General features: G+C 43.0%; 2 protein-coding genes and 1 long non-coding RNA gene across 3 annotated transcripts; all 3 read right to left on the bottom strand.

The window, feature by feature from the left end:
* Positions 1 to 303: 303 nt before the first annotated feature.
* LOC136446199 (uncharacterized) lies at positions 304 to 1,616 on the bottom strand. Its single transcript, XR_010757524.1, has 2 exons — positions 1,295 to 1,616; positions 304 to 1,158 (listed from the first exon to the last, which is right to left on the bottom strand). It is a non-coding gene; the product is annotated as an uncharacterized lncRNA (long non-coding RNA).
* Positions 1,617 to 9,570: 7,954 nt separating this feature from the next.
* Positions 9,571 to 14,204, bottom strand: LOC136446161 (uncharacterized). The gene is made up of 6 exons (XM_066444475.1): positions 13,680 to 14,204; positions 12,815 to 12,905; positions 11,893 to 12,120; positions 11,336 to 11,476; positions 10,755 to 10,916; positions 9,571 to 10,278 (listed from the first exon to the last, which is right to left on the bottom strand). Exons 1-6 carry the CDS (start codon positions 14,130 to 14,132, stop codon positions 9,857 to 9,859), a joined length of 1,497 nt encoding a protein of 498 aa, XP_066300572.1. The 5' UTR covers positions 14,133 to 14,204; the 3' UTR covers positions 9,571 to 9,856.
* Positions 14,205 to 17,077: 2,873 nt separating this feature from the next.
* On the bottom strand, positions 17,078 to 18,744 carry LOC136446577 (somatostatin receptor type 2-like). The gene has a single exon (XM_066445021.1). The coding sequence runs from the start codon at positions 18,678 to 18,680 to the stop codon at positions 17,382 to 17,384; it is 1,299 nt and encodes a 432-aa protein (XP_066301118.1). The 5' UTR covers positions 18,681 to 18,744; the 3' UTR covers positions 17,078 to 17,381.
* Positions 18,745 to 19,153: the final 409 nt, after the last annotated feature.

The following is a 19,153-nucleotide window of genomic DNA, read 5'->3' as shown; positions in this document are numbered from 1 at the left end:
TCATCCCAAATGCTCCACAACTCTTACCAAAGTGTCCTACAGTAGGATCTAAAATCTCGGATAAGCATGACTTTTTCAACTAAGCACCTTGTCAGGGGACATTTTTATTTTCCAAATAGTACAGCATGTGCCTTTTCTATTGGATCATACGAAGTGTATAATTTGCATCCTGGAGAGAAAGTTTGCGTGACTGAACAATTGTATTAACGTCTTCACGATAAAGACATCAGCTCGGACCTCCGACCGAGAGATTGTGTAAACACAGGCTAGGAATTGTACAACAACAAGTAAATACGACAACGATTGCACCATTGTTAAACTTTATTCATCAACATTACAAAAAGCACACTTCTGTTAAGTTCGAATTCACTTTATCTACACAAAACAACAAAAAAACACAATATGCGTCCCATAGCTACTAGTTGTTTTTGGCATATGCTTGAGCCTTGGGGACACCGTAAAATAGATATAACAAATAAATAAGAATATTTACTATGAATACACTACGTATATACAAAGTTAAATCTACGTACAGTTGTTACGTCGAAATATAATGTACATTGTAACTAAAGCAAAATCATAAAATTGCAAATGTTTTTGTCTCAAAATATACATCATTATAACAAATCAACAGCAATCTCTTACGTATTCAGAACATACTTCGCTAACATTCTTTTCCATGTCGTAAGTACGTACGGTTCGATGGGATAAAAAGCTATCTAAGTTATGAGCAAGCGGGGTTGATGTTTGTGTTACTTTCTATCTCCCTTGGCCTCGTCGTCCTTCCATATAGCCAATCAGCGAAGGCCTCCATGGGGGTTCTACCGTTCATGTTCAGACTATTCCATGACGTGCTTTGTATAAGAAAATGATCAGTACAGCTGGGTATATAAGCTCCTTGTCTAGAGTTCAGCTTAACCATAAGTCCCCAGAGTCTGTATCTATGCAGCTGTAAGGCTCTCCAACGCCAACCTACGTTAAAGCACAACTGTGTGCTACACTCTATACCAAGGATGTTTCGAAGAACCCAGGCGTCGTAGGCGGAGTGGAGGACAAACATAGGGGACTGGACTTGCGTCACGGCGAACTGCGGTAGGAGACACTTCCAGCGCTCATCCTGTGGGTAGGCTCTTGTGCATGCTGGGAAATCTGGTCCATCTGCAATAAATGATTGATATTTTCAAGAATCCTCGTGAATTTACCCTAGACTTATTTCACTTGACAGAAATATGATCTTCTGAGGTTTCACATAAACAATATTTGATATAGCTTTGCGTCTGATAGAAGATTTTACCTAACATCCCGTGGACGGTTGCATGACGTATGACGGCCCGCTGGATCTGATTGGGATCCCACACGAACAGAGCCGAGCCGGGCAAGGCCGCGAACTGGACACGTGACGGCAGCATGCTTCTCACGTGATCGGTATGGCGGAACACAGCCATTCCTCCAGCTGTGGAGGGCAGCCGAGTTGTTCACATTTGAATATTCAACGTGCATACAAATTTTGAAATCAATGTGTTACAATTGAAATAGCATCTGAATTGGTCTTTTGTGGTTTCTAAAAGGGTGAACGAAATGTACATTTTCATTTTATTTTGAGCAAATTAATTTACCTGAGTTGCCGGCGAGGATCACTCGTTCAGCGTTTCGAAGACCCCGGTTCTCGAGAAGGTCATTCAAGATGGCGTCCAGTATCCGGCTGCCCCGGAAGTACAGCGTTTTCCCTCGGTAGGTTACTGGTTCCGGTCTGTTGCCTGTTGAAGAAAAGTGCTAAATCTAGACTTCAATGCGGTTATAACCACAACATATATCATACAAAATGCCTAACCTTCTTGCTTAAATCATTGCATAAACTTAGAATTTGAGACTTGCTGTTCAATTTTTGTTACAGCACCATGAAATTTTTAACTAGCTAGGTACGCTCCATGATATGATTTTTCTTCTAACATTTTCAACAACTTAAATTCTTCCATGACAGGATACAATCATTTTACGTTATTACCAACCAACCAACCAACCAACCAACTAACCAACCAACCAACCAACCAACCAACCAAATGTAACCAACCAACCAATCAATCAACCAACCAACCAACCAATCAACCAATCAACCAACCAACCAACCAACCAACCAACCAACCAGCAGACCAAACCAACCAACCAAATGCAACCAACCAACCGGCCAACCGACCAAACAACCAACCAAATGCAACCAATCAACCAACCAACCAAAAACACCTACCAACCAACTAGGCAACCAACTAGACAACCAACCAACCAACCAACCAACCAGCCAACCAACCAACCATCCAACGAGCAAACCAACCAACCAACGAGCCAACCAACCAATCTCATGAACGTACCTGTAAAGCTAGAGCCGTCACAGTAGTGAACAAACACAGTGTTCCAGTTGAAGAATTCCGGATTGGAGTCCGGATTGTTCGACAAGAACCCACCGAGGCCGGCAGGGACCGGCCGGAGGACTCTGGACGTGCCGAACTCGGTAAAACTGTGGGCGTAACACCGGGCAAGGCTCTCACAGTACCCACCTCCCTCCAGAACGACCCTCCACTTATCCTCACCGCCAGAAATTCCTGAAGGAAGAATACATTTTTACCTTCGCCAAGAAGCGTTTTCTTTTCAGTGACGTTTGTATGTCTTGTATGGTTGCCTTTGCCTGTGTGTTTGTGGATAGCATCACTCGAGAAGTTATGGAACTCATTTGCCTAATCGATGAAGAAATGCTAGCACAGCTTTCTTCGTTAAGATAAGAAATTCGTACTTTAGACAACTTCTGTTATTTTGTTGAAGAAGATTATCAACTGATATAATTGATGCAAATGACGATTTACTGTGTATATTTGGCAATGCCAAGATGACAAAGTTGTAGAAACTTGTCAGTAATGCAAATGACGTGTAGTTTTACCTCTCATAAAGTAGTATGCCGGCACAGTACCATCCAGGCAGTACGCCCCCGTCTCCCTTGCTTTATCGGCACTAAGGCGTACTAGTTCCACCTGTAAAATACAAAAAAAAAGATCGTAAACAAGAGACAATTCCACTTGTAAAATATAAACAAGCTCGTAAACAAAAGACAATTCCAACTGTAAAACACAAACAAGGGACAATTTTACTAGATAAGACAGCAAGCTCGTAAACAAGGAAAATTGTCCCTATAAAAGACAAACAATCTCATAAACATGTTACGATCCACACGTTGCTGACCTAGAAGCAAATACGGCTTATGTATTTTGTTCAGCTTAACCAAGTGTGATAATGTCAGGGCCGATTTGACTATAGGTTCCTCAACCGGTCAGTGACACCAGAATGGGTGGGCAGATTTCAGGGCATCATGACCTGCGCATTAAAGTTATTTCATACTTGATGAATGTTTCTACCTGATAAATGTCGGTAAACATGCCAGAACAGGAAACAGACACAATTCGAATGTGTCTACACTGATGTCTAAGTTGAAATGGATAATTATATAGAAGAGAAAAACATAAACACGTTAACTCAGAGTTCAACCAAGTGTAATGGTACCAGGGTCGAATTGGACCTATATTGTGTAACAGGTTACCGACCTGTGTCCCATTTTGTAGTCCTCCGACCTTTACGTTTAGACAGGAATATTTACATGTATATGCAGCTTCGCTCCTTCCTGTACACATACAGCTAAGGATGTATTGACTCTCATATATCAATATAGATTTTTTGTATAATCCTGTTCCACGCAAACTGATATTGAACCCTTCCGTACATGTATACGTACACGTACTCCACCGATCTTGACCTTTATTCCTCTCTCTGTCAATTAGCTTCGGCGGAATTTGTTGATCACCAGAGGGCCGCCAAATTTCAAAATTGCCAGAGAATCGAGCGTATTATTCGGCTACAAAATCAACCCTGCTGCTTTGAACGGGGTTCGGTCACCAGCAAACATCGGTGAAATTATTGAGAGAAATATCAAAACACCTGGTATAACTGCCGAAAATGCCACAAAGAGTTCGCCGACCTGTCTGCCGATGAATCAAATTTCATGCTGTGTGACAGGGGCGGTAGAGTTATGTGAGCTTGTGAAGTTAAAGAATTGTACCAACAAAAACACGATTCGATAATACTCATTTTCATATCACGTTAGCATGCCTCACCTGTTCAGTTGACCGCCGGTGTTGGGAGCGCGTCGTTGTCGCCCCCACTGACGGTGACACCACGGTGGACACCCCGACGATCGCACACGCCACAGCCGCACACACTAGCACCGTCACCCCGATGAAGAGAAGGCGGGAGCTGCGGTGACTTGACCGGGAGACTTCAGGCTTAAGGCTCCCCTGACTTGCAACGTTGACAGCCAAATCTTTCAACGAAGGAGGCCTGTCCGTTTCCTGCACTACGACAGCAGAATCTATCAATGCTGAGCGTTCTCCACAGTCAGACGTAACTTTGACCTCCATTTTTGCTGAGTTTTGTATACCGCGTAGGTTTCAAAGTAGCGTCGGTTTTTGTAACTGGTTCGCCCTCCAAGGTTCCTTGTGTTCGTTCTTAAGATGCTACCCCCTTTATAAAAGATCTAAGCGCCGCCTACTTTTACATGTGCTAAAAATAGGCACGACGTATGCCTGGTACGAGCCGGTTCGTCCAATCGTTGTCGAAGCTGTACGGAAATCCCGCGTCAGTTTCCGCGTGTCTGTGGCGTCACGTAATGCACGGCTTCTTGGGAAAGTACGAAAGCCCAATGGTACAATCGGTGTGTGAGTAGCGAACAGGCAGCGCGAGTGTCGCGACACTGGCAGGCAGCGCGAGCGTCGCGACAACAGGCAGCGCGAGCGTCGCGACACTGGCAGGCAGCGCGAGCGTCGCGACAACAGGCAGCGCGAGCGTCGCGACAACAGGCAGCGCGAGCGTCGCGACAAAGAGCAGCGCGAGCGTCGCGACAGCAGGCAGCGCGAGCGTCGCGACAACAGAGCAGCGCGACGACGAGCCGTGAGACAGAGTTCACACGATTGACTATGCAGTTCGGAAAACGTAACTTTAGATTATGCAGTTCGGAAAACAGTTTGATAAATCAACTATAAACATTATCACATAATTGTCTTTTACATTAAACTTAACATACTTTATAAAATATTGAACTTTAGATACCTAATACTCCAATTAGAACTCTTCCTATGAGTTCCTAGTTCAGTTCAGAAGAGAATCGACAGCTATATATGACACTATAGATAGGTTTAGCTTGGATGCCAGCCCCCAAACTCTGAAAACTCTGAACTATCTACTCAACAGTGACACTGTGAATATTTTGGAGTTTGTGGGTCTGGCGTCCAGGATAACAACTTAGGCTTGGCTACCGTTCTATCCATTCACACCCGGTTTTGCAGTACAGTGGACGGTCCCGCGTACAGGTCAGAGGTTATGTCAATGGGATAGTAGTAAATGGTTTATTGATAAAAAAACACATGAGAAAACGGCATTGCAGTATAGAGACTGAATTGCGCCGCAGCTTACAATCACTTACATGTCATGTATACAGTTAAGTCGACACGATCAGAATACTATGTACACCAAACGTTAACAGTTCATACGTCCAAATAATCGTTGACTAATACAATTAAAATCTAGATTTCAGTTCGACATTACCGATACTAAAAGCAGGGTTAATGTCCAGCCGGAATAACAGATCAGAGTTTTTGTCCGCCAAGAAGTTGCGCCAGCGCAGGTTTGGCACTCGTGGTGTATCGTTTAGTACCCCTGGCTTGAGAGAACTGGAGTGAGTTCCTCAGCAGCCTGCCGTGCTGTTCTCCTCGAGTCGGAGGTAGCCAGGAACAGAAACGCGGCGAGTGACTCACTTTGTTAGCAAAGTTCAGGCAGAGTTCGTGTCTGCGGTCAGCCAGAGTTTATAGGATAGAACAAGGAACAACAACAACAAGAGCATTTTTGGATTTCAATTTGCCCGCTTGCAGCCAAGTGGACTGTCTTTGGTCACAGCAGAGGTTAAAAAAGTTCACTTGGCTGCAAGCCGGCAAATTGAAATCCACTGTACTGCAAAACCGGGTGTGAATGGATAGAACGGTAGCCAAGCCTAAGTTGTTATCCTGGACGCCAGACCCACAAACTCCAAAATATTCACAGTGTCACTGTTGAGTATATAGTTCAGAGCTTTCAGAGTTTGGGGGCTGGCATCCAAGCTAAACCTATCTATAATGTCATATATAGCTGTCGATTCTCTTCTTACGAACTAGGAACTCATAGGAAGAGTTCTAATTGGAGTATTAGGTATCTAAAGTTCAATATAAAGTATGTTAAGTTTAATGTAAAAGACAATTATATGATTATGTTTATGGTTGATTTATCAAACTGTTTTCCGAACTGCATAATCAATCGTGTGAACTCTGTCTCACGGCTCGTCGTCGCGCTGCTCTGTTGTCGCGACGCTCGCGCTGCTCTGTTGTCGCGACGCTCGCACTGCCTGCCAGTGTCGCGACGCTCGCGCTGCCTGTTGTCGCGACGCTCGCGCTGCCTGTTGTCGCGACGCTCGCGCTGCCTGTTGTCGCGACGCTCGCGCTGCCTGCCAGTGTCGCGACGCTCGCGCTGCCTGCCTGTTCGCTACTCACACACCGATTGTACCATTGGGCTTTCGTAGGAAAGAGGGTGCACGTCTTTAACGTAGACATTGAAACAAATTATTTATCAAGTCATCTTTCAATTCTCTATTAACGGCAAAGGGGTAGACTTTAAAAAGATACCAGAGGCTTTTCTACAGCTAAATCTATTGAATACATGAATTGTTATAATATATGGTATCTTTATAGACTCTGAGGTAGATATCCGCCCTAACATACGGAGGATGGCTGTCAGACAAGGTCAGCAGTCATCAAACGTTATGAGCTTTCACCCCAACATCTGCTTGGAGGGGAAACGTTAACATAATCTTCCAACCTTGTGTAAGATATTGCTCATGACAACTTACACGTTTCCCACCGCACCTCCATGTGGATTACAATTAGTGACTTCAGCTGGTGTTCATCCTTACAGGAAGTATCCTCAGGGTCTACACACAAGAGCGGGTCTCTTTGTCGGTGGACATCGACGTCATTTTATGTGCAGGTTGAGTGTAATTGACGGTGAGCTCATCCTTCTAAAATAGAGCACAGACTTTATATACTCTAAAAGGTCGACCTATATGACGGATTCAATGCCCACTCGCTAAAATATACCACATTTGTGTCATATTTGAGTATTTCACTGCAGTTTATGTGCAATCTTATTTTCACAATGATTGCGACGTAACGACATTTTGACTGACACCCAAGCTTTCGAAGCCTAGATTTGGACAATAAACTTAAACACCCTGAAATAAGTGGACATTATGCTAATTAGGTCGTCACCACAGAGGTACGCCGCAACATTTTTACGGGCTATGTTTTATTTTGTTTACAAGCTTAAGGCGTTTAAACACAAGGTTGGTGACCTAAATTGACGATACCCATGTCTTAGACTTAAAAAGATCCAAGCACTGGACATATATTTGATAAATAGCACAAAATAAAATACAACAGCAACACTAGCGTTAACAAGATTATTCCTATACCTATGCTATCATTACGCTTTCTTTAACCTTGGCGACATGGGGGCTATCTACTGACACAAAACGTTCTGAAGTGAACTGGATAATACAAATTAGTCGTCCCTTGATTTGAACACTAAAAAAAGACAAATTATAATTACATCGTCCTTCGAAATGATAACACCGTCATGCCAATATTCACTGGTCAAGCTTGCATTCGGTTAATATTTTGTATCAAGACCTAGCCTGGAGTACGTAGAAATGACTGAGTGACAGTTTCCCCGAGACATCGTGCACTTGTACCAGTCATAAAGAGACGCTTCTGTTCAAGTCACTTGGGTGTAAATAACGTGCCCTAAAGGGCCGAAGAGTTCGCATTGTCTGCGTTCAATTCAGATACGTATCTGGACTTGCACTGTAATAGGTGTTATTCCTACACCGGCGGTAGGGGATCATTCAAAGCTAGCGTTCATAATTTGGTAAGCTGCTCTTTAGACACAGAAAGTTAATCAAATCGGTAATTGCTATGTCCCTGAGAACACCTTTCGTCTTTTTTCACGAGTTGGGCTTCATTTAGCCCTTCTATCCTAATAAAGCCGAATTAGAACGATATCTTGGTCCATGAAAATCTAAAAGTTATCGTCAACAACATTGCTTATTAACCCTACACCTGTAGCTAGGGGAACATTTGAAGCTAGCGTTCATAATCAATAAGCTGTTTTTCTAATTTAGACGCGAGAAGTTAATAGAATCGGTAATTGCTTAGTCCATGAGAACACCTTTAATCTTTTTACAAGGTGAGCTTTATTAAGTCCCTGTATCCAGGTCTAAGTCGAAGTAGAACGATATTTTGGTCCATGAAAATCTAAAAGTTATAGTCAACTTGTACTACAGTGTTTACGTGCAGGCATGTATAAATGGTTAATCATGATCAGCCATGAAAAGTATATCGCAGCCACAGGCTGAATTTTAATTTTTTTACTGACACTACTTGATTAATACTGAATGTTGAATGTATTAGGCAAATTACCGTTCAAACAATTTAACTACTTCTTTATAACACAAGAGACAATTAATACTAATTTTAAGCTGACAAGTTTTAGAACAGGTAAGCTTTGGTTTATAATACCTGTGTGTCTTTCAAAGTCATCCGTGTGTCTATAAACTGTCTGGTACGGTATATAATTACATATGACTCTATGTCCGGCTTTCGCCAGCATTATCCTGGTCTTGTAAATGATTTAGAAACGTATTTCAAGAACGTAATGGTGTTCACAACGTGGTTGAAAACCTTGATACAACCATTGAAAACGTTAATGTCCAAAGCCGTATATGACAATAGAACAGCGTTAGCATAATGGGATGGCCTGTAGTTTGCGTGAGGTCGTTTTTGTGTTAATAATATGGCTAGTGGCTATATATCCGGAAGATGCTATCATGTGTAAGCCCTTCCTTGTCCAACCACGACGTCATTGTTAAGTCTGGTTACTGTAAATGCAGAAATGTTCGCGGCGACCGTTTCACCGCGAACGTAAAACCACCGCGAACATTTTTGTCCAATACTGTGGCAGTATTTGACTATAGCACAGTCGCAAACTTAAAAGCACCGTGAACACTTCTTTTTCGCCTTAGCACGAAATAAAAAAAAACACGCGAACTTAAATGCATTTACAGCACCTCACAGGATATATATAGGAACCATTACCTCGATGGTACAAACTGTCTACGCCCAGAATACCTTTTTTTAGCTGTAACAACTTCCTTGAGATTGTATCATCCTCACTGATCTTAGGTTTTGAATGAATGGCGTTTATTGGTAACTTTGAATGTGTATAGACAAAGCAAAATATTTTTCTTCAGTATATTGTACGACCATGTGATCAAATGAAAGGGTTCAATTTGGTGCATGCTTGGATCAAAACCCAGAAATATTTTGAGTGTCTTTCTTTTCTCTCTTAAGTTGAAACTTAATCATAAGAAAGAACACACGTTGAGATGTTGAATTAGAGAAAAAGGGATCATGTGACAGAGTTACCAGCCAACCCTTAGCTTTTATTCGCAATCAACTCTTATAAATTACACCATGTGGCCACCCAGTCGTTTTTTCTGGATTTTCGAAAATGAAACCCGTTGCCTGGTATTTCGCTAACAGTACTAGTCGATAAAGTGGAAATGAAAGGAAAGGACAAAATTTGAAGACAACAAAATACACGCTGTGTTCGGTGTTGCGTGCACAATAGTGGTTTGATAGCTATGCGTGCTCCTCTTGCGATGTTATGTAGTATTGCATCAACAAGTTGGATTCCATTCCATCTTGTCAATGTATCTAGAACTGTTCACTGTCCGATCGAAGAACCAATCAGAGAAGGCCTCGGTGGGTGTTTTCCCACCAACCATGATCTCATTGTAGTCGGAAGTTGTTATGATGGAGTGGTCGTCACAGCTTGGAATAAACGCGCCCTGCCCGGGGTCGAGATTCGCCGTGACTCCGATGACTTCTGCTTGGTACCGTTTCAGGGCCTGTAGGTCGTTGCCGCTGCAACTTTGCGGCTTGCAGTCCAGTTGTAGGATGTTCTTCAGAGCCCATGCGTCATATGCAGCGTTCAGGACGAACATGGCGGAAGTGACGTAGGGCGCGGCGAACTGCGGTAGGAGACACTTCCATCGATCGTCGGGGTAGGCTCGCAAACAGGCGGGGTGATCCGGACCATCTTTGAAGAAAAAAATGCAAAATCAATCACATACGTATACAAATACTATTTGCCCAATGACTACATGTTTGCATGCAATCATACTTAGCACAACTTCTCTTAGTTGACGCGGGGGACGTTACAGACTACCTTCAACTTATTACGGGAGTCACGTGTTCCCCAAGGTCAGATTTTCGTAACATCTTTGGCAAGTTGTGAACATCCTTGGCTACATATATGTCGAACTGATGATATATAAAAAAAAAACACATGAACAACAACAAAAGCAACGCAACTCTTATCCAGTGCAACTTAACGAATTATCCATGTGCTTTATTTTTTTGTTATTTCTCATGCTGTACAAGTGGTGGCGAGAATATTAGTTGTATGTAACTTGAGTCCCTCGTCACTTTGTCTGGTCCCTTTTGTATGTTTGATATTTTGTCAGATTTCTAGTGAAAAAATTAAAAAAAAAAGGAATTAAGAAAAAGGTTTACCTAGCATGCCATGCATGACAGCCCTCCTCCTAAAGAAGTCCTCCCGTTTGGAGTTCAGTTCCCACACCATCAGTCCGGAGCCGGGGAACACCTTATACAGGACCGACGGCGACAGTCTGCTCCTCACGTGATCAGCCTGGCGGTACACCGCGATACCTCCGGCTGGAGAGACAGAAGAAGGGAAGAGAATGAGAAAGGGAAGTGGGAAATAAAAGGTTTGGAGCGGGGAAAGTGCGGAAGCCATTAATAGTGTTTTCTAGCTAGTGCTTTAAAAGTGTCAGGAAGATAGACCGGGAGACTAAAATACCATCATGATATTTTTCGGACCGCTTTTTGGTTTCTTTTGAGTCCAATGACCGATGGAGTTTCTCTCATATTTGCGGCAAATGGCACAGTAACAATATCTTTTACGATATAAGTTAGACGTTCCAATGAAATAAAACTCTGCATTTTCTTGGCAAATTGAGCATCGGTCTGATTTCAAGCTTAAGGGAACATTTTGATCGCAAACTGGCAATATGGAAAACTATTGGAATGACAATTCAGAGAAAACAAAATGTATTGAACAGAAACACTCTCACCAGAGCCCCCACTTAGGATCACTGTTGTGGCGTTCGTCAGGCCTCTGACTTCATTTAGATCGTCCAACACGGCATCTAGGATCGCCTTGCCCCGGAAGTACAACGTCTTTCCTTTCTGGGTCACCGGTTCCGGCCGATTACCTGTTCAAAAGTAATCTGTATTCAGCAGCAGACCGATTAACAGCTCGCGAAAGCAGTAGTAAATCAGGCTATGAAATATGAATTTTCATACATATTACATCATTATGGTGCGTTTCACATGGCGTATCATCCAACAGACAATCGATCAGACTATGATATATTGATTATTTGACGATGATACATGAGGTCACTTGAAGGACGAGTGAAAAGGCCAAGGGTCTAACATCTACTAACAAAATTCCACCAGGGTACATAATTCCGCCACATTGAAAAGATAGGCACAACCATAACTCAACGTCCCCCGGTTTAATGCACTCCTTTATATCTAAACTGTGCATACCTGGGGGTGCTCCACTGTTTTTCAAAGTGGCGGATTTATGTAACCCGGCGGATTAATGTAAATGGAATTTACTTACTGGAGAAACAGGCGCCATCACAGTAGTGGACATACACCACGTTCCAGTTGAAGAAATCAGGGTTCTCGTCCTGATTGGTCGACAGGAAACCTTTGAATGTGTCTCTCGTGCGTAACCGTCGCGTGGAGCCGTTGTCGGTTAGACTTCGGGAGTAGCACTCGGCGAGGTCGTCACACGAGCCGCCGCCGTCCAGATGCACTCGCCATTTGTTTTTGCCGCTTCCAGTCCCTGGGAAACGACAGAGAAAACTATAGAAAACAGCACTAAACAATACCTCAGTTTTAACGAAGGTAAATAGCACAAAATAGGACATCTCTGTGCGTATGTGTATCAAATATATATTTCAATGTACACAATCATCTTAACGTGCAGATGTATGACATTAACCACCAAAAGATATCGATGTATGTATACCAAAAATTAACAAATATAACATAATGGTTTATCATTTTGGATTACTTTTTTTAACAAGGAACTGTTTTGAAATGGCCTTTGCAACAAGCTAATTTTTGTAGGTGCCATACTCCAATTACTTACTGAAGCCTCAGTTAATCTAAATCAATATCCGTCCCGAAATCTAATCACTTATTATTACCACAATCTACTTACGTCTTATTTACTCACAATAATCTACTTACCAACACCGAATCAATTGTCTATCATTCTATATCATCAATCAAAATGTCGACTTAACATTCCAACCAAAAATCTCACAGACATGAAAATAGCCTTCGGCCTATCCGCGCTAAATGTAAAAAAAAAAAAATCATTTATCCTACATATACATGATCAATTATCATCTTTCCAAATATTACATGATACAGATACTACTTTGTATATTGCAGCTTCTTATCAAGTGTAGCATCCTTTGAGATATTTTACGTGTTACAACAAAGAAAACAATGTTGTTATTCGGGCTCACCAGGTATGAAGTAATACCCTGGCCTCGACCCATCCAAACAATAGGCCTTTGTTCTCGCCGCCCTGTCTTCACCTATCAGATATAATTTTGCCTGCAGGAATAAAAAGAACAATGATCTCAGACAATTACGTCAACCTCAAAATATGTACTAGCACCACCCAAAGCCTACACGATCACTGTTACACAATGTTGGAATTACAAAATATGGTTATAGCTGAATTCTGAAGCCAATCTGTTGAGTTGAATATTAAAGTCACGAGCCTCTCCGTTGAGAATGGCATGAGTCATTTTGACGCGCCAGCGAAATGGCAGACAGAAATAACTAGGACAGTGACCTAACCGTTTTATGTCTGTACTGTATAGGAATATTCTAACGCGATGTTTACCCAAAATCGTATTACATGAAGACATGATTAATTCCTGTCTTCTATTTTGTTGTATAGACTTTAGTATGTCCCCCATTCTTCTTTTATTTTCAGTTTGTATACTAAGCATACATGGACATGTGATATATGGCTACTTCAAAATTGCATTAGTATGTGATGAAAGAAAGAATGTTTCAGCAAAATAACGTGAAGACGACATGGTCTAGACAGCCAAAGTTTGATGACAGTGCTACTGGCGACACTTAACAAGACAGTTACAGAAGAAAGCTATTTTCATGATAATCGTGTCTACCCTATGTTATCCAACATGCATTTTAGTGTTCCTGAATGCTAAATTAATACATGTGCATGAACCAAAAATTCAATGGCTTGTAACTTATTTCACTGAAGCTATCACTTTTAAAATTGTCAGATTAAAATCGATATCCGAATGAAATACCCAATATCATAACAAGCCATAATTTGAATAAATTGAGTACCTCGCCTTGGTTCTTGTTCTTTCTGCCGAACAGTCGTCCTGTGAGATACAGCCACGTGACAGCGGCTATCACGACACACAGGACAACAACCAAACAAACCACCAGACAGATCCTTGTCGTGGAGCAGGGGCAGTTCTTTCTTTTACCGTCTAGGTCTGCTCTCCACCGGCGGCTCGTAGGCGCCTCGTCCGGGGCCGATGCGGTGTTGCCATCGGTGGCATCGCGCTCGCGTAGGCTCTCTCTCTCCGGATCGGAGGGGGCGCCGTCGTCATCGTCATATTCGCGCCGTTCTGGTGGAAGGAGAATACGAGCTGAGGAAAAATCAGGATCTGGTGTATCCTCGACTTCCCAGAGGTCTGGTACAGGCACGGGTCGAGTGTTCGAATCTGGGTGGAAGGGGGAGGGGGGCGGCGTCCCCGCGAGGTCGTCCATAAGGTACCCGCTTCGATCCATATTGTAGTCCCTGGCAACCACCGCTTCTTCTATGAATGAAAATTTAGGCGTGTAACGAGTGCAAAACGAATGCTATGAGTGTGCTTGCCTAGTCTGAGAAACGCTATAGATTTGAAACGTGTCAGTTAACCATTTGAATCGCGTTCCGACATTGTTATTCCGGAACAGTTCCTGCCCCACACCTGAACAAAATGAGCAATTGAGCGATCATAATAATGTCAAAGGTCAGGAACATACCACTGCTTTTAGAGGGGCTAATCTTTGAAATCACTCGGTCATCTATATATTCTTCTTCGTCCATATTAATCAATCAATCAATCCATCAATCAATCAATCAATCAATTGATTAGTAATTCAATTAATTAATTAATCAATCATCTTCTACCATAATCTACTGATGCACGGTATATGTAGCTGTAGTCAGCTCTAGATCTCTTAAACCATCTTCCCTTTTCTATTTGCTTGCCCCACCGTTCCATGTGTGATTGTAGAAAGCAAATCGTAGTGGGAAACCTCAAGCCAACCGTACACACTCACGCCACATCTTCTGAAAAGACACTGTAGTCGCATAGTTCCCGTTCAGAACTGTATTCAAGCCCACATCGATCCAGACTAATTTCGCCTTGTGTGTGGCTTTCTCGATGGTTTGAGCCAAGTAGAATCTGTCCTGCTTTGGAGAAGGGTTTTATAAATGTAGCCTGAATATTAATCAATGAGCTCGAGGTAGCCTTTGTCATATCTTTAATACAACCTAAGGGATGGAAGTATTACCCATGGATTGTCTGTGTTTCTGCACTGCAGTGTCTGCATGTTCTGCCAGAGAGCGCAGTGCAGTTTCCATATGTTCTGCCAGATGGCGCTTACCGTACGTCTGGGTCAAATTCTGCCATCTGTGATTCCCTTGTTTAGTGTAGTTGTGCTAAACAAACTGCTATATAGTATATGATTTTATTTTGTACTACCATGAAGAAACATCGAGATTATGCTTGGAAAGTTGGCTATGTTTTCTGAACACGTAGAAACCACCCAGAGGCATGATAACGATGTCCTGTCTCAATCTGTCTACAGAGTCGGTTGAGGATGTCATTTCCATTGATGTATACAACAAAATGCAATTGATGAAGTATTGAATGAGATGTGATCGACCAAATTCAAGTTTTCGAACTTTTTTTGCTAAGTGTCTATAGTCATATTAATCTTGTAGAAAGAAAGGGTACCATGTCTGTTATAAATGATCAGGAATCCATCTCTAGCATGTGCCATGTGGAGATAAGGCTGCAGACATCGCCTGGGAAATCAAATTAAGATGCCGCGGTGCAATGACTTGATTTAGTAGTCTTCTTTTATCTTCAAGATTCCCTACAAACAAGGCCGACGTCTCACCGGAATTCCGCTCAATTGATTAGATAATTTACATGTCTGATTTCTTTGAACCGAATAAAAAGTAGAAAAAAATCGATGACGATCTTTGAAAGATGTACGCAATCTATATTTTCTGCTGCTACATTCGTACGTGCTAAAAATCTACTCACAAATTGCATCCACTTCGTATCAGATCCGGAAAAGTTCTTACCCGAGACAGAGCTAGAGTCCCACCGGAATTTTGTTCAACTAATTAGATAATTAACATATCTGATTTCTTTGAACCCAATAAAAGAATAGAAACAAAAAAATCGATGATGATCTACTTTCTGTTGCCATCTACATGTGTACGTAGCCAAAAACTACTCACAAATTGCATCCACTTCTTCTTATCACATCCGGAAAATTGAGTAGACGGAGCTAGACCGTTAAAGTACCAGGGCCTTACGTTAATGAATAGATAGCAAATCTTTACCGCCAGTTTCAAGCTCACGGCGCAGCACTCTGAGGTAATTAAGGTAATGGGACCTCGTTCTTCATTACCATTAATCAGTGCGTGCAATCTTATTGCAGGCTTATTGATATACTCCCTGAAGTGAATAAAAGTACCGTGTTATTGGTATGCTGAGAGTACTCTAGCCTACGGCTACCACTTTACAATCACACAATTAAGCCCAAATCTATTACTAATAGTATTAGGTTCGGATTGGTCAGGACATTTTGCGACGTGTGGTAACTTAGAAACCCCACAATAAAACCAGATGTTGCGTAACAGATAATGAGGATGCACTAGCTGAAACGTCAAACCATGTTGGATCATCGGTCTAAGGACGATCTTATTTTAGATCAGGAATTATCGCATGAATGGTAATAAAACCTATCTAAAAATGCGCTGGTAGGTACACTAAAAAGTCTTTAGAAATCTGTCAAGAAAAGGTTAGGAAAACAGATGATAAAAATTGGCATTACAAATTAAGTGTTGGCGTAACGGTTGGGGCGTTTGCCCAGAACTCATGGGTCGTGGGTTCGAATCCATTGACATGCCTCCGATGCTGTGCCCTTGGTAAAGGCCCTTGACACAACTTTCTTCGCTCTAACATAGGTGTAAAAAAGGGGTTTTGACTTAGGTGGGGAGGTACATGTGTAAGGTGGTGAAAGGAGAGGGATGGGCTCAACCGGTACCGTGTCCTAGACACAGTGGATAACGATCCACTGCCCTTACGGCCTCAAAAAGACAATGGGACTACCTTTACTGGAAGTGAGAGGTGAACAAGACTACCGTAAGAAGTACGAACTGAGCGAGTTATTGAATGGTGGGGAAGAAAGTGGAAACAATTCTCACTGGTGGGGATTTTTAAAAAAAATCAAGAAATCTGAGTGAAGAAGCTTAACAGTCTGAGAGTAAAAGTTAATAAAAAATGTATGGCTTTTGACCTAAAGTCAGCCTAACGCGATACGCTTTAATATTACAATGGCCAGGTAATGCTATAGAACCTATTTAGTACCTACAATAATGATGAGACCAAAAAGTATTACCCATACTCCTCGGCATTTTGACACTTTTGTATTTTCATCGTCAGTAGTAGAATAGCTAATACATTCCACGGAATACTCGATTACAGAAGAGCCTTTCTGATTTCAGTTTTAAATCATTCCGTTAATAACGATTGCGGCCCTCGCACACCATACACTCATTTGAGTGGATAATAGGCATATATTGAAACTCATTATACACTATGTAATTTTTCTTGCACAGTCATACACACTCATTGAAGCCGATAAAGAGCCATTAATGCACACCAGCACAGGCACTGCCAAACTGGTAACATACATCCATAAATCACCTGAAGAATTACTATGAACAACTCGAGCGAGACATTACAACAGTTACACAGAGGACACGAAAAGTATCTCTTGGTTGCCATTTTCTTGAACCTTTCTGTGGTTGGTCCTGTCGTTTGAAGTGTTTGAAATATCTGAGAGAACCATTTTTGTTGGAATCGTGTCTAGTTCGCGGATTTCCTTGAATTTGCTGCTGAACTTGCCCAGGTAGATACCTCTTTTGTAAGTGTGCGCCATCCTCGGTTTTACCGAATCGGCCTGAGTTTCAGTCATTGTCATATCCCAGGATGCCTCGCGGCCCAGGCATGCGCACACGATCCTCTTGATGTGTAGTCGGAACCTCTGTCCGAAGAGCGCGTACAGGAAGGGGTTCACCGCCGAGTTGGCGGACGACAGCATCCCGACGAAGGACAGCACGTTGACGGGGACGGAGTACGGCGGTACCCCGTAGTGATCGATGATGTTGGTCACGTGGAGAGGAATCCAGGAGAAGAAGAAGAACAGCACGATCACGGTCACCATCTTGGTCACTCGGTTTCGGTTTTCTGCACGCCTCCGCGCCTGCATGGCCACAGCGATCTCCATGCCTTCTTTGATCCGCTTGTAAAGTAGGACGTACATAGGGACGAGAATGAAGAGCGGGGCGACGTTCCAGGCGACGAATCGGTACATGAAGAGGGCCCGGATGAAGTCCATGGTGACCTGGTTGCCTGCTGGAATCCAGATGGTGCAGTGCTGCATCTCGAGGGCGATCCTGACCTTGGCAAAGATGGTGGACGGGAGGCTAAGGATCACCGCTAGAACCCACAGCCCGGCGCACGTCAGCAGGGTCCGCTTGGTGCCCGAGCCTCGGCCTCTTCGTCGGAGCGGGTTGGAAACGGCGCGGAAGCGCTCGACGCTCATGGCGGTCAGGAACAGGATGCTGGCGTTCACGCTCGCCGCGTAGATGCCCTTGTTGATGACGCACATCGCCTGGCCGAATATCCATCCACGAGAGTTCAGCACGTAGCCGCTGAGGAACGGCACGAACAGGCTGCAGTACAGAAAGTCTGCCACCGAGAGGTTGAGGACGTAGATGTTGGGGACGGTTCTCATATCGGCGTTTCTCGCGATGACGTAGACGACGAGACCGTTGGCGAAAGCGCCAATGGCGGCGATGACCAACTCGACCGAGGACCAGACCATGTTGTCCACGCTGAAGGCAAACGGAGGCTGAGTCTGGTTCGAGAATGGCCCCGAGTCGTTGACAAAGCTGTTGGTGAAAGCACGATCAGTGAACCAGTCCTGTGACAGGGTGTCTGGGGTGGGGAAAGAATCAAACTGGACCGATTGGTTGAAATCCATGGCTGATAACGTTACGTGATTGTGAAGTACGCTGATCAACTGCCCTGGAACTCCTGCTTCTGAGGTACCTACGGGCACATGGATAATATGATCTATTTTTGAATTTCTGGTAAACTGTTGAACATACATGTATATCCTTCAGTGCAGAAAGACTGAAAAGGGTAATATCAATATGTAAGTACATGTAACACAAGAAAAGAATACAATCCCCATACAGAACATTCATGAAAATAAAAGAAACGATCAATCAAACATGTACACGTCAAAGACCCGATAGAAAAAAAGACTAAAGCTGTACCAAGCACAAACAGCTATATTTCAATGAAGTGTTGAGACCAGTCTCACCTTAGAGCAGCAGCAGTGAAAATATCAAGGATACTAGAATGTCCAACAGAGATCAGCTGGCTTGATGGCTGTCCACGAAACACACCTCAAAACCTGCAGAAAGCACAAATACGAGAGTGATCAGCACA

Source organism: Branchiostoma lanceolatum, chromosome 12 (assembly GCF_035083965.1).
Source record: "Branchiostoma lanceolatum isolate klBraLanc5 chromosome 12, klBraLanc5.hap2, whole genome shotgun sequence".
In the NCBI taxonomy this organism is placed as follows: Eukaryota; Metazoa; Chordata; class Leptocardii; order Amphioxiformes; family Branchiostomatidae; genus Branchiostoma; species Branchiostoma lanceolatum.
Note: the sequence above shows the minus strand (reverse complement) of the source record. Positions and strands in the feature narration are given on the sequence as shown.